General features: G+C 38.6%; 1 protein-coding gene and 1 non-coding gene across 3 annotated transcripts in view; one reads left to right on the forward strand and one right to left on the reverse strand.

Moving 5' to 3' along the window:
• USP6NL (USP6 N-terminal like) overlaps positions 1–17737 on the forward strand; it is a 170903-nt gene that overhangs the window by 81027 nt on the left and 72139 nt on the right. The window contains exons 1-3 of one of the 2 annotated variants that reach the window (XM_028114712.1): positions 9578–9712; positions 13586–13653; positions 15751–15833. In XM_028114712.1, the coding sequence (XP_027970513.1) occupies positions 9658–9712; positions 13586–13653; positions 15751–15833 (206 nt within the window). In that variant the 5' untranslated portion in view covers positions 9578–9657. Of the gene's footprint in view, positions 1–9577; positions 9713–13585; positions 13654–15750; positions 15834–17737 lie in introns of those variants that run through there. The other variant, XM_028114713.1, reaches the window with a different exon arrangement.
• LOC114217785 (U6 spliceosomal RNA) lies at positions 1926–2034 on the reverse strand. The gene has a single exon (XR_003611052.1). It is a non-coding gene; the product is annotated as a U6 spliceosomal RNA (small nuclear RNA).

Below are 17737 nucleotides of genomic sequence, written 5' to 3' on the forward strand. Positions count from 1 at the left end.
TTCATTTTCTCATCTGTAAAATATAAATGATGATAGGGCTGTTTGAACATTCAGTGAGATATTGTATGTACCTAGCACAGGGCCTGCTGAGTAATAAAAGCTCAATAACATGAGCTTTTAATAAGCACATTCTTACTCCTTCCTGAGTAGCCTTCATTTTCGCTACATCTTCTGGCCAGTTTTCTCTTCAAAACCACCTCCTTGGCTTCCTATTGACTGGAGGGCATTTCCTTGGCCTCTTGCCCTGATTTAATGCTACTTTGAGGATCCCTTTTGACAGATTCTCTTGACAAACCTTTGTTCATTTGCTTGCCATTTCATTTGTCCAAAGATTACGTGGAGTGATTAAGAGCACTCTGGAGCCTTATTGCCTTAGTCCCAATGCCACTTCTATAACTTCAAAGCTGTGTGATCTTGCTAGTTAATTAACCTAACAATTTTCTTGTCTGTGAAATGAACAATAATGATACCTACCTCATAGTTTGGATGTGAGGTCACTACATGAAATAGCATACATAGGATGTTTAGATTGTGCAGAAGAAATGCTAGCTGTTATTATGAGCCAGACTCTTGGTTGATGTTTATTTTATCTAGTCTCCTGATCAGTGACTTTCATATGTGTATAGCACTTTTGATGTTTGTTATATAAAATAAATCTCACTTATACAAGGCACCCCAACATAAAATTATTGGTATAATAACAGTAACTGTAAAGAATGGGGCGCCTGGGTGGCTCAGTCGGTTAAGCATCTGCCTTCGGCTCAGGTCATGATCCCAGGATCCTGGGATCGAGCCCCACATCGGGCTCCCTGCTCAGTGAGGGGCTTGCTTCTCCCTCTCCCTCTGCCGCTCCCCCCGCTTGTGCTCGCTCGCTCTCTCTCTCTCTGTGTCAAATAAATAAATAAAATCTTTAAAAAAAATCATGTAAAGTGTTATATTAAACACACATACAAATGTGAGATATGCATATATGATGTTCATAGGTTTTGTTAGGGGAGGTGGTGAATGCAACTCTATGTTATGAGAATTATGTGGTGCTGTGCTTGGAGCTTAGGGCACTTTTAAAAAAAATTATTTGAATGAATGACAGCTTCAGTGTGATATGAACACTTAATATTTATTATTTCCCAAGTTGCTGGCATTCGATGGCCTTATATTCTTTTTTTTTTTTTTTTTTTTTTTAAGTAGTGTCCATGCCCAGCTTGGAGCCCAGTGCAGGGCTTGAACTCACAAACCTGAGATCAAGACCTGAGCTGAGATCAGGAGTTGGATGCTTAACTGACTGAGCCACCCAGGCACTCCTCAATGGCCTTATATTCTGATTTGAATCTAAGGGCCATTCAGGGACTGAATAATACTTGCATTGTCATACTTTTTAAAAAAAAAATGTATTAATGCAATTCTTTCTGTGTGCTACTCTGTTGTTCTAAGTGATACAGAGTTCTTGTTTTTGTATGCCATTTTAGGCACAGTTTGTTATTTGCATATCTTTTTTGATTTAAGGAGTGGAAAAGTTACCATCGGATTGAGAACGGGGTTTGCCAAATTATCTGTGGAATTAGTTATGTACTATTAAGGTGGGCCTTCTATGAATTCTCTTCCATTCCCTTTGTCTTATATGTGGTCTCTAAGAATCTGCTGTAATTGTGTCATTTCTCGTTAGTACCCAATGGGCGGAATTCAACCCGAACTTGTAGTGAATATAACTGTACATGCTTAAAGTTCTGAATGAGCTGAAAGAGTTGTGAAAGTCAAGTAAATGAAGTAGATTCAACAGAATTCTTTCCATAATCAGAAATTAATTGTGGGGGCATTTGAGTTAGTATCTACTAAATGCGTAAAGTATTTTAGCAGAGTTAACTCTAGTATCCATATGGTGATTAGTCGGTCAAATATTTTGGCTGGTTTTTTTTTGTCTTTTTTGTGTGTTTTTGGAATGCTTCATGAATTTGCATGTCATCCTTGCGCAGGGGCCATGCTAATCCTCCTTGTATCGTTCCAGTTTTTCAGTATGTGTGCTGCTGAAGTGAGCACTGCATGTTTCTTGAACATTTCCTATTATTATCCTAAAACATACAACTTCTAGGAGGTATGGTTGCTTAGGATCACAAAGAATATTTCATTTAAGTGGTTCTTGGACTCTGTGCATCATTGGAGTCTATTTTGCACAAATAGTAACAATTCAGTGTGGTAAATTTCGAAGGCTGCTGGAAAGTAGAAAGCAACTGTGAAGAATCCATAAGAATCATAGATACATTTGTTTCTAAGAAAAAAAATGTAAGGACTAGCAGAGGTGAGAAGAAATATAAAAAAGATCATCCATTTGTAATTCAGCAAAATAGCTTGGTGGTTAGAAGTAGGGCTTTGAAGTCAGATGGTCTTGACTTTTAAGTCCTGTTCTGCCCCTTACTTCCCCAGGACCAGAATGACTTAACCTTTCCACACCTCAGCCTCCCCTTATGTAAACTGGGGATAGACATACAACTATCAGAGTAGGTTGGGTGAGGATTATATGAGGTTATATGTAGTAAATGCTCAACACAGTGTCTGGCACGTAGTAAACTCTGACTAGACAGGTTGTAAAGGATCCACAAACAGGGAGTTGTTACCAATGAGTCTTGTGTCATCTTCTAAAACAATCATACTGCTGGAAAAGCAGCTAAGGTATAATCCTGAGTTTGCCAGCAACTGTAGGCGGATCTAAGTGAGTAAAATGACTCATAAGCTTGTCTTGGTGCTAAGTATCTGTTGTTGGCAATTTTGTCATTCAACCCTGCCCCCAAATGTGGGAGTTGCACTCATATTCAACAGCTAGTAATTATGCTTCTCATCAGTAGTGATGGTATTTAAATATTGTTACATCACTCCATATCCTTTTTCTCTGTGAATCACCTTACACAGAAGCGTGGGAGCTTCTAGTCTGATTTGGGGAGTTCTGGGGAACCAATAGTGATACCATTTCTTCTCTTTGAGAAGTAAGACACAAGAGACTGACAGGTGGAGATCAAAATGTCTCCTCTGTTGGCTGATCTGAGGACATGACATTAGATCTGAAGTGAAAAGGCTTATTAGCCCATCTTGACTTAGACCTATCCACTGGGTGACTAGCATAGCCGAGCAATAAAGGCTTCCCCTCAGGACAGGTGCCTTCATGCATGGAGAGTAGACCAGAGGGCATGCACCCAGAGTGATGAGAGAGCGAGCAAGGAGCTCAACCAAGCCAACCTCAGAAGTCCTTCTGCGCCCATGAGAGGAGTGAGGGAAGAGTGGGGGGGAGAGTTCTGGAGTGTTCCTTTAGCTGAAGTGTCTCCGCATGGACTTGAAGCATGATGGTAGCACACTCAGCCAAGTGAACAGGACCTTCCTGTCAAGAAAGTGAGAGTGTGATGTTCTGTGAGTAGATTGGGGAGCTAGATCAAGGAAGATGTGAGGAGAGGAGTAGACTGGAGCACAAACATCACACACAAGTCTCTGGTTTTCTTCATCTTTCAAGAGGTTCCTCCTTTGTCTGTCTGTCGATCGATGTATCCCCTTGCTTCCTTCCTTCCTTTCCTTCTTTCCTTCTTTCCTTCTTCCTTAATGGATATGAAGGACTTGTAAGTAAACAGAAGTGCTAATTAGAAATAAATTGTGACTTCTCATATCTGAATTTTACAGTCTTAATAAAATTTTTAATGCTACTTGAAATAGAATAAAAAACAAAGCTGATAATCTTTAGTAAAGGTATATTTTTGCAGTGAAAGTATATCTGGATAATAGTTTAAAATCTAATTGTTGGGGCACCTGGGTTAATCAGTTGAGCGTCCGACTCTTGGTTTTGGCTCAGGTCATGATCAGGGTTATGGGCTTGAACTCTGCCGCTGTCAGGCTCTGCACTCAGCATGGAGCCTGCTTAAGAGATTCTCTCTCTCCCTCTCCCTCCCCTTCAGCTCCTCCCCTGGCCTGCTAACGGCCACCTAACTAAATAAAATAAAAATCTAATTGTTAAAAATGAATTGATATATTAAGTGTTTAGCTAGTTGAATAGTTCACAATAGTAATTTTGAGGAGTTATTTTTATCTTTTTAAGAAATATTTGGTGAGCATCTCCCCTCTGTTAGGCACTGTGATAGATACTAGCAATACCAAGATGAATGAGATAACTGTCTTTTGTTCATGGAGGTTACAGTTAAGTAGACATGTCAATAAGTATATTCAATGAGGTATTATGGGTATCAGTTTGGAAGTACGCTAGAACAAGAGAAGCAGGCCAGTTCTCCCTTACGCCAACGGGCGTTGGGAAGGTGGGTCCACTAGAGGCAGGCTATAATTCATGATTGAATTTGAGAAAGAAACATGATCTTCTCCATTATAACAAATCTTTGTCAGTAATTGTTTTTAGAACTTTAAAAGTTATTTTGTTTCTCATCTTTCTAGAAATTAGGAAGCAAGTAATAGAAGCCTATCCAGGAATTATTAAGACTATAATTTTAAGTATCTTTTTAGTTACAGAAATATTAAATACCTCGCTGATACCGGGTGCTCTGTGTTTTGTTCTGAGGGCCTTAAAGTATATGCTTACAAACAAAATAAAAACAAACAGCCAACCTATCAGTTATAGAATGTTGATCTTTTTATTTGTGTAAGACCCAGACCTTAAGAATTGTGGGGGAGACTCTGTGAAAGGGAGCTTGAGATGGCAGTTGGGAAACTGATTGGAAAAGAAGTCATTTGAGCAGCAGCTTTACAAAGGTACTCACAAAAGAAGGCCAGTGGGTACCCCTTGCTTTGGCCTGTATGGCACTATAGGGCCGTACAGGTCCCCTGGATCACTTGGAGGAAAGAGGGAGATCAAGCCAGGAGAGCTTTGCTCCCTCTCTCCTCAACCTCACCTTACCTGCCTTGCTGGGCAATTGGGCCTCTATATAAGAATTTGTTTGAAGAAATGTGTTCTGCAAATTTAACGAAAAATTTGAGAACGATTCATTTAAAGCATGATATAGTAGAAAATATTGATACCATGCTGGTAGTGCTGTAATAGAAATATTTTGAGTGGAAAGATACAAATCATTTACACTGATAATTAAAATAAAAGCTCGGGGTGCCTGGGTGGCTCAGTTGTTAAGTGTCTGCCTTCGGCACGGGTCATGATCCCAGGGTCCTGGGATCGAGCCCCACATCGGGCTCCCTGCTCCGCGGGAAGCCTGCTTCTCCCTCTCACACTCCCCCTGCTGTGTTCCCTCTCTCGCTGTCTCTCTCTCTCTGTCAAATAAATAAAATCTTAAAAAAATAAAAATAAAAGCTAAAGTTGAAGCGTATTTAAGCTTATTTATTTTGAATGTGTTTTATGGTATCAGACAATGCATATTAAACCAGAGAAATATGAAGCTATTGTATGGACACTTGTGTGGCTGTTTTGAGAGCTAATCTGGGCATTTCTGAAGACTTTGGGTTATGGAATTGGTTCTTGCATGTATTTAGTGTCTAGCCTTTGGCTGTCCCTTCCTTGATCACGATTATTTATAGTAGTTTTATAATTGCAGCTATGACCCAAATCTTGTGTTGTCTTATTCCCAGTGAACATGAGAAAGAGAGAAGGAAGCCAATGACTTTCTAAGATTCTTAACTCTAGTGGAGGGAGGAAGAAGGAGAGAAGAAGGTTTTGGAGGTTGTACGGTTTTTGATAAGACATTGTTTAATATGGAATTAAGTAAGTTATGAGAGATGGAAGTGGGACCTGGCCGGGGTGCAAAGTAATGTTGGATTACAGATGACCTCGCAGTGGAGGGGGTAGAAGGGGCGCGAGGAGACACTGGGTTGGTTCTCATGGGACCGGCAGGTGGTCGGTGTCCCACGGGATCCTGGCGTGCTTTTTCAGAATAAGCTTTCTCTGGGGGGCTGGGGGGAGGGTGGGTATTTGGAACTTGTAGGTGCCCACACTTAATGTCATCTTACACAGAATGACCAGTTACAATAAGTGGTATTTCAGGTTCTCTTGTGACTAGTGCACCTTCCTTTCTTTTATTTGTTTTTAGTTATGTTTTAGTGTTAATGTGCTTAACTCTGCTTATTCCTCCTTCGAGTATTCCTTCCAGGCTTGGATCTAGAGCATGACAAAATTTAGCAGTGGTGCCTATTAAGATTTTATCATGAAAAGAATCCTTATTTTTGATATGTCTTAGTCCACGGCATGCTAAGAAAGCAATCACAAATAACTGAAACTATTGCGTAGGCACCCTTGGTGCAGAGGGCCTCTTTTGGTTGAAAGATGTGGTGGAATGAAGGAACACAGATCGTGGACAAGAATAACTTATTCAAATTATTTCAAGAAAAAAGAGCGTTCTTTGTACTGAGCAGGAAGTGAAAGCCACTGGGAACTGAAGCATGAAGCAGCTTCAGGGAGAGGTCCTTCTGTCTCTTTTTTTAGACTGAACTGTCTCTGCGATGGTGACTCGCTTTGCTCTGCACATCAGTACTGTTTTCCTCTCTGCAACAGTTGCTTTTTCTCAGCTTCCTGGTAGTTTCTGCTTCCTCTGTTTTTCCGCTCGCCTTTGGTCACCGCTGCCTCGTAAGCTCTTTACCTCACGATATTTCATCTTTAACTCCCATTAGAAATGGCTTCTCATTTTATCCTAGTGCACATTCCTTAGAGAAGACTGGTCGAATAGATTACGTTAACGCATTTAGGAAGCTTTATAGCTGTGGAAAGGTTGACGTAGATCTGTTGAAGTATTTGAGCCAGCTGAACTCTGTTCCATGACAGCGCACTGTAGCTTGCTCATTAGCCACCACAGTGGGGGGTAGTGGCATTCTGGAAGTTGGGAGATGCCACAGACCAGGTCGCCGAGCCCTTACTTCTTCCCTCTAAGAATCGGTTGCTAAGCCCTTATTGGCACACCACTGGGTAGATCTATAGGTGTTGATATGCACAATCTTTAAGATGTACTGTTAAATGAAAAAGAGAAAGGTGTAGAATTATTTATAGAATGATTCTAGTTTTTGACTAGAAAAGGGAAATTGACGTCTGTGTGTGCGCGCATGGGTACACGCAGGTTCTTGTACAGTGCAGAGAATGTTTGTCCTAGGTCACAGTACCTGCTTTTAAGAAGGCGGCTTAGGTTTGGAGTGGGGTCTGTGTGTGCAGATCAGAGTTTGGTTTTGGACACTTTGTCTGCAGTTGCTTGTGAACATTAAAAGTTAATAAAATTCTTATGTAATCAGAATAATGTCAGTATCACATAATCATAATAATGTCAGTATCATTTACTTCAGTCTCAAATATTATGATGTACATAGGAAGGAAGTAAAATCCTACCGTTGAAAGTGTCGAGGTCACATGAATTCATTTCTCCTATTTGCCATCCAATTCAAATGTACAAATGCCTTTTGTACATTTCTTTATATTTGACTGTGACTTTTAGCACTTTCTGCTTTGCTTGTTCTAAGATTTCTAACAGTGCTTTCACCCTCTTTTTGGAGTCTTTCATGTATAAGCTTTTACTGTATCACTAATAATACCCACTTTCTTCCTGAAGACACCTTGCATTCCCTATTCTAATGTAGGCTGGCTGCTCTCTAGGCAGCTACACAGTTGGCATCTGGAAATGTCTAATTTTAGCCTCCTGAGATTTCATGGATCCTGTGTCTGCCCCTCTTTTTGATTCTGTCAAAGAAAATATTATTCTGGCACTTTTTAAAACAACAAAGAAGACTTTGTTCAGGACGATTGCAGTTAGGGTCAAGACGGTCAGCAATAGGGGAGAGAGATTGGGCTCCCCTCCAAACGGTAAGAACAAGTAGGGGTAAGAGCCAACAGGCAGAGTAAAGGATTCAGTGGGTAGAGGTGGCATCAAGGGTACCGGGGCCCTTCCTACACTGACTGAACAGGATTCTGGGTAAAGGTATGCCAGGGTGACCAGGTCTCAGGGTGCGGGGGGGCTCCTGCTACGGCTAGGCGAGGCAGGCTGGAAACAGGATGAGGCCTCATCAGGAAGAGGGTTAGGAGGGGCCTGACTAAAGTTTTGTCAATTTTTTCTGTTGTCTTGCTTTTCTGTAGTGTATTCTGAAATTCTTTTTAAAAGAAACATTGCAGAGGCAGTGCACTTTGAATCACTGTATAGGTTTCCTGTCACTGCTACAACAATTGACCACAAACTTGGTGGCTTAAAACAACATGGATGTATTCTGTTATAGTTCTGGAGGCCAGAGTCTGAAGTCAGTTTCACTGGGCCAAAGACAAGGTGTCAGCCTGGCTGCTTCCTTCTGGAGCCATCAGGGGAGAATCCGCTTCCGAGTCTGTTCTCACTTCTGGAGACCACCTGCTTTCTCTGGCTAGTGACCCCTTCCTTTCTCACAACACTGCAACCTCTTGCCTCCATCGTCACACTTTCTTGTCTCCCTTTTATGTGGTGCCTTATGATTATGTTGGGCCTGTCTGCATGATCCAGAATAATCTCCCCTTCTCAGGAGCCTTACTTAATTACGTCTGCAAATCCCTTTTGCCATATAAGGAACATTCACAGGTTCCAGAGATTAGGATGTGGACATCTTCTGGGGGGGGGGTGGGTGGGTTCATTCTTGAGCTGAGCACAACTCATAATACCTAGAAATGTTTTTATTTTTTCTTCATGCTTCATTAATAGTTGGGCTTGGTATAGAATTCTAAGTAAATGATAATTTTTTTCTCAGAACTTTGGAAACAGGGTTTCATATCTTTTAGCTGCTAAGAAGTTTGGTATCAGTCTGATTCTCATTCCTTGGTCTATGACTTGAAATTTTTCCCTCTCCCTGAGCTTCTGAGATCTTTTGCTTATATTGAATATTACAGATGGCTTAAGCTGGGTGTAAACTTAATGCATTAGTGTCCAGTTAAGTGTAACTGATGTTCACAAGCATGCCTCTAACATGGCTGTTACATGCAAAGTGGTTTCCAAATTGTAGGTCCTTGACCATTTGAAAGAAAGAAGGAAGCATTGAAGGGAAGTAAGAAAAAATAAATAGAATGGAATAGACAATTTCATAGTGCCATCCTACAGTAGTTATACACATTGTTTCACAAAACATTTGTTTCACTTGTGTATGTGTGGTGTGTTAAAACTTTCCAAAACTTTCCAAAACCTTCCAAAATTTAGCATGTATTCACTTAGTGTCTGAAACAGAGGCTGAGTTTTCACATTAAAAATTATGTTAAGAAGTAAAATGTATTTGAGGAGAACATTCCTGCTTAGCTGTCGTTTAATGTTTTCAATAAAAATTGTCTTTGTTGCTTCATGACAAATTTTATTAAAAGTAGTAGGCATGTGGCTAATTTTGCAGTACAAGATGAAGGCATGTTATAAAGCTGCTTGTTTCAAGCTCCTGTTTGTTGTCAGATGGAATGCTGGGTGTAGGCTGGTATGGTTCATACTTGGGATCTAGCCTGAAAGACATGTTTTTACCCTCAACAAACATCATCTTTGTTTGAATATCTGTAGTCTGTGTAACCACAGAAAGGTCTTTTCTTCTCCCCTAGAAACGTTTTCTTTCTTGTGCTTGTTTCACAAATAGTTTCAAGTAGAGCTGCCTTCCACTTTTCTGTTTCAGTTTGTTGCAAGAATGTGTGAGGCACCACCGAACACTCCTGGTGTGCTTGAGAACTGTAAAATAATAATGAAATCTTGGAGTAGATAAGTTTACTCTATGAGGACTGACGCTGCCGTTAATTCCCAAGGCCAGACCAATTGTCTAACAAAGGGTAAAGTACTTCCTAAATTGGAATAGTTGATTTTATATCGTAATTATCTGTCCGAATGTACAGTAGGAAAAAATGTCTGTTGTCACTTTTGTTTTAGTGGATTTGAAATTTACTAACTTTGACTGACTTGTTCATTACAATTTGGGATTAATTGAGTGATGATACTAAGCTACAATGCCTGCTTTTAAAAAATGTCATTCAGGAGGATGCTGGCTTCTTAAAAGTTCTTGTGTTTAAAGGGAATTAGAGGTCTTCTTAAAATGTTATAGTTGTCAGTTTTTTAAATGCTTCATAAGATGCGATAGCTGTCATTTTCTGCCATAAATATGTGCCCAGGTATGTTTTCCTGTATACTTGAGTATTTAATCTAATGTCTTTTGATTTTTACTGCTTCAAATATGCCTCTTTTACTTTGGAATGTTGTTACGTTAGATGTGAAGTCAATGAAAATGATTTGATTTAATTTGGCTTGAGTAACGTAAGAGAGATTTTTAAAATTTAATAATGACATGCGATCTAAGTACTGAGGAACACAACTGTCATTGTTTAATAGGTGCCTGGAACTTTGTGCACACTTGTGCACAGACACAAGACAGCTGTTGATATCCCTTTGTGGTCAGTGTTTTAGGGCAGACCCTTTGTTCTTGCAATGGAATTTCTAAATAAGCACTCACAATGAAACCAAAGGGAGGGTTCTAGTGTAATTCTTAATAAACTTCTCAACTCTAGATCAGACAGTGTGAAAGAGAATGTAACTATAGTGAATGCTGTATAGGGATATTACTTCTTACTCTAAAGATGATTGCCTCACAATGTAGATTACTAAATAATGTCTCTACTACTCCCTGTTGGAAAGAATTGGCATTTAGATTTAGTCTCTTCAGAGAAGCAGGTTTGGCTGTATTTTATAAAATCAGTCTGACTTCAAAAATTCATGCTTTTTTTAGGACACATTTGTCAACATTACAGAATTTTCTCTCCACAGGGAAATGCAATGATAAGAAATTTCTAAGGGAATTTAAAGATTTAGAACTTACTTTATTTGATTTGGAGGGCTGCTCTAATCATATTAAAGTATATGATCTTTCTCTCATAAAATTAAGATAGAATTTCAGTCAATTCCAGTATGGCCTCTGTTACATGCTTAGGTTTTCCTTTCTGGAAATCTCTAGACTAGAGATAATCTGTGGAAAGCTTTCTATCTTATAGTTCACCACAATGATGCTTTCTTGGGATACTTTGCATCTTCTAAACTCCATACTGTTTCCAGTTCTTGCCTTTATACGTTTAAACTTGTCATTGTTAAGTAGGAAATAGGGTTGAGACTCCTAGGACTGGTAGCAGGAATGAAGGTCTGATATAGAATATATTCAAAGAACACACTCATCCATTGAATTTGGCCTGATCACCATAGATACTCACACTTAGTTGTTCTGATAATGGAAGTGGAATTTAATAAGTAGTCAGCTTTCCTAGTTCGAGTTTAATTTCTATTAATTTGCTTTCCCCCTTTGTGAAAGTGGGAGTGTAATGTTGTGAAGCTGGGCAACTGAAGAGGGAAAAGGTATTGAGAGAGTTCCTTAAGTCTAGAATAGTAGGGTAATGAATATATAATTGAGTTGATTATCCTAGACTTCTGACTACATTAGTTCACTGTGAAAATCTAAACAACTAATCTGCACTTTTGTTAATTTACTGAACCATTCCATTATTTATTCACTTTTCCCCCAAAGGATAGCATATTGACACTTTGTAGTCTGAGAAAAGCAGTGACATAAACATTTTTTCCTCAAATACATGTTTAAAAATTTACAAATTCCCATTTTTCCAATTTTTACTATTATATTGATGACCTCATTGGCCTAAATCCCTCGAGGTAGAATTGTTGGGGTATGCCCGTTTTTAAGATTCTGCAGACATCAAATTGCTTTCCACAAAGATTTTTTTTTAAAGATTATTTATTTATTTATTTATTTGAGAGAGAGGATGAGATAGAAAGAGCATGAGAGGGGGGAGGGTCAGAGGGAGAAGCAGACTCCCTGCTGAGCAGGGAGCCCGACGTGGGACTCGATCCCGGGACTCCGGGATCATGACCTGAGCCGAAGGCAGTCGCTTAACCAACTGAGCCACCCAGGCGCCCTCCACAAAGATTTTTATACACTGATAAGTCTCTCCTCAGAGTAAGCTACTGCAGATTTCCCCACGCTATTGCCAATATTGAGTAACATCAGTCCATTTTGTGGTCAGTCTAAGATAAGTACAAAGGTATTTTAAAGCTTGTATTTCTAATAAGTTTTTTTTTTTTTTATCCCCATGCCTTGGCTTTTAATTTTAGATTTTATTTTTATCAGAGCTATACTTGGTTTCAAGATTCAGCAGTCTGTACAGCTTATTTTGAAAAATAGCTGACTGCCATACTCCTCCCTCCCCACAGCCCACCCCACAGAAGTAACCACTCCACTCGCCGGGCTTCGTTTCTGTTCTCTTCCATAGTGCTAGATGGCATGCCTGGATTGCCCCTTCTGCTTCTGCAGTTTCAGGCCGTATCTGCTGGTCTCCTGCTGTGGAGAAGATGTGGTTTTCTTCCCTGCACCCAACCTCTTCCACACTTGTGCACATCCTTTTGATCTTAGGGAATTGACCCCTTTCGTCAGTATTCTGTGTTCAGCCCCACCCTTCCCTCTCCTCAGGAGCCACCATTTGCTGGGCCTTTGATGGAGGGAATTAGTGAGTTTCAAGAAGAATGGATATAAAATGTATGTTCCATCTGTCATCTTTCCCTGGAGGTCCTTTCTTGTGTCTTTAGTAATCATTTTTATAAAGTAATCCTTAAAATTATTGGCTATGGAGTCAAGACTATCTGGATTTGAATTCCAGTTTTGCTCTTTATTAGTTTTGTGACCTTAGACGAGTTCACTAAAATTGCTAGGCTTCATTTTTTGTCCATGTGATAGAATTCGTATACGTGATAAGGCATGTAAAATGCTTTTCACGGTATCTGCTGCCTGCAGATATCTTACTATCTGCCAGAGACTTACTGAGAACACAGATATGCTTCTGGCTGCTATTGTTACTCTTGTGAATTTCTTGCTCGTGGCCTTTGCCCAGATTTCCAGTGGAATGCTTGTCTTTTTCTTCCTGATAAGAGGTGCCTTTGATATAGCCTGTTACAGTTCTTTTGTTTTTCTTTACGGTACTTGTGATGTGTAATCATACGCATACTATTTCATGTTATGATCTCTACTGCTGTTGTCAGATTTGTGTTTTTCAAAGATACATGGTGGTAGTAAGAAAGAAGGGTATGTGTGTGCTGTAAGATTGGAGATTATCATAGTAGTTGGGACAGTTGATGAGGGGGGGACCCCAGAGGCCAAATGAAGAAGTAATTATTTTCATCATGTAGAAGAAATAATTTTTTTTAACTCCTGAAGTATATCTTATACTGGTTTGTTTTGTGGACAAATTACCTCAGTTTGTAAAAGCCTTCTTGAATGTTCTTCTCATCGTATACCCAGGTGGATTTCATCTGAAAACTTGGAGCTTTCGGTTTGTTTCTACTTTAATACTTATTTCTCTGAAATTAGATCCAAAATTGATTCTTGAGGGATAAGATTTATCATCTGCCCTACATTAATGCTATGTTAACAAATTTGCTTTCTTTTAAATATCATCTATATTATTGAAATGGTAGATGCATTGATACTTCAACGTTGTAGTTACAGATACTTAACTCAGCCTTTTATTTGATTTTGCTGGTTTGTCCTTTTAGGCAATACTGATTTATTGTTTTACTTTTGTTTTGTCTTAGTTTTATAATTAATTAACTTTATGGTTCTTTAAAAAACGGTTCATCTAAATTTGATCTCTCCACAGATTCGGACCAGGATGTAGCACTCAAACTTGCCCAGGAGCGAGCTGAAATAGTTGCTAAGTATGACAGAGTAAGTATTCATATTTACCCTTTGAGTAAGTTTTATTAGAAAAAAAAACATATAAACAGAAATGGATTTGGTGTTTGGAGAGCTTAAATTACAGAAGCAGTTTGTTTATGTGACAATGGAAGTCATCTTTTTTCTCTGACTTCATCTCCAGATTTTCTCTCCCTCTTTCCCTCTGCTCCAGCCACTCTAGTCTCTGTGATTCTTTTTTTTTTTTTTTTTTTCCCCCCTGCGGTTCTTGAAACACACCAGGCTTGCTCCTACCTCTGGGCCTTTGCACTGCTGTTTCTTCTGCCTAGAACACTTTAATCCTGGATATTCTCATGCCTCATTGCCTCACCTTTTTGAGATCTTTACCCAGATGCTGCCGTCTTAGTGAGATCTTCTCTGACCACACTCTTTAATAGCCCCCTTCCCCAGCTCTCTGGATCCCTGTTCTCTTCTTTATTTTTCATTAGAGCCCTTATTATATCAGCATACTTCATATTATACTTACTTTGTTTGTTGTCTGTTCTCACTCCTAGAATGTAAACTCTGAGGTTAAGGATTTCTTTTGTTTGGTTTACTCTTGTATCCTAAATATCTGGAATAGTTCCTAACTCATGCTACGTATTCAGTAAATATTTGAATATGTCAGTATATAGAATTAAATACCCATTTTATTTATAATTTATATATGCTATTAAAATTTTAACATGGATCTGAAAATTTGAACTTATACATTATGTATACTCTCCATTACCATTTTATCTCTGTTAGTTATGGAATCTGGTTTTTGATGCCCTAGAATATCACAGTTGTTGACAGTTTACATATCTCCTTATTATTACTTTACCCCTTGAGGTCTATAATGGGTTGTAGGCAGTGATTTATAAATGTCATGTTTTATATTTATCGCAGTTGCATATAATTTCCTATCTGTTATTTTTAATTATTTGTGAGAATAACGGGAACATGAAATTATAGAAAGCCATCTGGACTGTGCCCTGCTCGCAGGGAGGCCATACAGGCAGGCAGTGCTCTACTTAATAGTTACGTTCCTAAAGTTTGTTTTAAAATTGGTTGTATGGAGCATCAGACACAATTTCCCATTATGGTGAGTAGGTTTTAGTGGAGTCTGTGAAAAACCTCATTAATTTATTTAACTGCTTAACTAATTTAAAACCAAGAAACCTATCATTCATTCATGCTTGTATGCATTTTTTTTTCCATGCAGTTAAGTCACACTCAGGAACTAGGCACTAGGCTAGCCATTGTGCAGTCACTGATAAAATATACGCACATGGAGGGGTCCACAAGACAGGTGGGTACTGAGTCTGAAATTTGATGGATTGGTGTAGACATTTGAGGTCCCTACTCTAATCGGTGCTGGTTAACAGCTTCAAAAGTAGAGGGAGAAGAGCACTGGGCTGAGGGCAGTGCCGTGGGCACACTGACAGTGAAGAGGGACCCATGAAGACCCATCAAAAGAAGAGTTGGATGGTATAAGGAGAACCAAGAGAGGCTGGTATGATGGAGTTTGAGGAATGGGGAGTGAGCAATACTGAGAAACGTACTGAACAGAATCCACTAGGTAAGAACTGAACAGTGTCCACTGGATGATCTATCCGATGGCAGATCATTTTTGACCTTGGCAAGAATAATGTCAAGGCTGATGTAGCTGTGAAGTAAAGAAGTAGAGAGACAAGGTGGATAGCTTACTGTTCTGAGTTTGGATGAAAGGCAAGAAAGAGTTTTTCCTATGACATGTTTAGTCAAAAACATTAAAGTTTGGCAGTTCCTTCTTGAACGGCTTTCTTACCCTTCGTTGTTCTGTCTTTCCCAGCTGACTTCTGACGCAAAACCAGGTCTGATCAGGGCTTAGCTGCGTGTCAGCTGTTGCTGGCAGACGGGATCTTCTGAAGTTTGTAACTGGGAAGTAGTGATTATATTGCCAAAAGGAGTTTGTTTGTTTTTTTAAAGTTAATTTAGGTTGGTAATGCCTCATTTCTAGCTCTTATTATTAATTTGTAAAAAATTAACTCTTGTGGTCTTTTTGTTTTAAGTCATTATTCACTTTTATAAATTCCCAATAATACCCTTCTTTGTCCCCTATTACAGGGACGAGAAGGTGCAGAGATTGAACCTTGGGAGGATGCTGATTACCTTGTTTACAAAGTCACGGATAGATTTGGCTTTTTACAGTAAGTTGCACTGATTGAAAGCTAACTCTTTTATTATAATGTTTTATGGTGACCTATTATATTGATTTTCTTTATTTTTAATCGCACAGCTGTGAATAAGATTCCAGGAGTAGTCCTGCAATGTGCTTTTTGTTATTACATTCCTGGCATTTTTAACCTCTATGATTAACATTGAACTATATAGTTAAGAATACAATCTTTGATAGTTGTTGTATTTTGGTAAGAACATAAAGTGCAATAAATGAGTTGTATTAATAATCTAGCAGAATTAAATGGAAATGAATAATAATTTGTATTTCAAAAATAATTACAAAACATTTCATTTTATGTAAATGCATTTTTAAAATAATTAACAATTAGAACTTTAGTGTTATGCAGCCTAAAAATGAACAATGAAAGGAGATGCCGTTGATCTTTCCCATAGTTATAAATGTCTTTGTGTTATTGCTTCTCAGAATTAATTCCATTTATCCTGAGTATGTTATATAAAGAGTTGAGAGAGGTCTAGACTACTGTAAAGCGGCTAAAGTGATTTTGACTCTTGAAAACATCCTGCTAATGATGCAAATTCTGCCTCTTCCAGTTCTGGCATTGTTTGGGCAGATCCCTACAGGCTAGAGAGTTCTCTTCATCTCTATAGTTTGTTTGCTTCCATCCGATTTAGTGAGTAATTTCTCATTCAAATTTATTCTTCTCCAGTCTGATTTACTATAAATAGGAAAAAGCCAGAGCTTTTTTTTTCTTTTTAATTTTAGGATATATGATTACATTTTGAAGGAAAAAATATAATTTCTTGATAGTTCATAGCAGTAACTGGTAGTACTCAGACTTTGTTTTCTCCTTCTGTTGAGTTTTCTTGCATTTAGAAAGTATTTTTTGGTATCTTCTTTTTCTTTGGGTAGAACAAGCAACCAAAGTTAAGAGAAACAACTCTGGGAGTTAGAGAATGTGTGCCCTTCTTGTGGCTTCACTTGTTGCAGTTAACCCTTTCACACCTCATCTGTAAAATGGAATCATCACTGCTCTACATACTTTATAGTTGAAGCTTTGAAGAAATAAAATGATAGAATGCCATATAAAGGTCTGGACAAATATAAGGTGTTATTATTATACCCAATGACATTAGCATAACCAGAGTGTTCTCTTGAGTACTTATAATTAGAAGACTTTGAACTTTAACAGACCAGCAGAGCAGTATTTAACTATGATGAAACATTCTTCTTAAAATAAACCGCCACTTCCACTTTTTTTTTTTAAATAAATCAAACTTGGCCACAAATGTGGCAGGAAATGGTTACACATTTGTGTGGGTTAGTGTGCAGATCTGAGATATGGGATGAAGTTTTAAAGGACAATTTGAGCTTTTAGCCCTGTCAAGATCAGTGGGTCCCAAACTTGTCTGCACACTAGAATCAGCTGAGAAATTTTTCTTGAAAATAAATTTCTGGGCTCTATCCCAGATTTTGATTCAGAAGGTGCAGTATAACTTAGCTTATTTTGGCCTTCTCAAGTGGCTGTATATTGGGAGTGAACCACCAAAAGAGATGTTTATATCATAAAATGGTCTAATATAAACGACATGTGAAAAACCTGTGCATTCCAGAAGGACCTAGTAATTACCTAAAATCTCTTTTCTCATTGCTTGAAACATGTTTAGTCTGTCCATTATTTATCTTACTAATATTAGCTAGTATTTATTGAGCACTTACTGTGTGCCAGGCACTGTTCTAAGCCCTTTACATGGATAACTCATTTATTCCTCTCAAAAACTCTTTGGGATAGGTACGCTTTTTATTTTTTTTTTTTAGATGAACCTGAGGCAGAAAGCGGTCAACCACCTGCCCAAGTTGTGTTGACTGTGTCAGATGTGGGCTGTAGACTTTGGCAGTCTTATTACAGCAGGG

Source organism: Eumetopias jubatus, unplaced genomic scaffold (assembly GCF_037043125.1).
Source record: "Eumetopias jubatus isolate StellerSeaLion01/CBP00866 unplaced genomic scaffold, mEumJub1_p1.0 scaffold_8, whole genome shotgun sequence".
Lineage (NCBI taxonomy): Eukaryota > Metazoa > Chordata > Mammalia > Carnivora > Otariidae > Eumetopias > Eumetopias jubatus.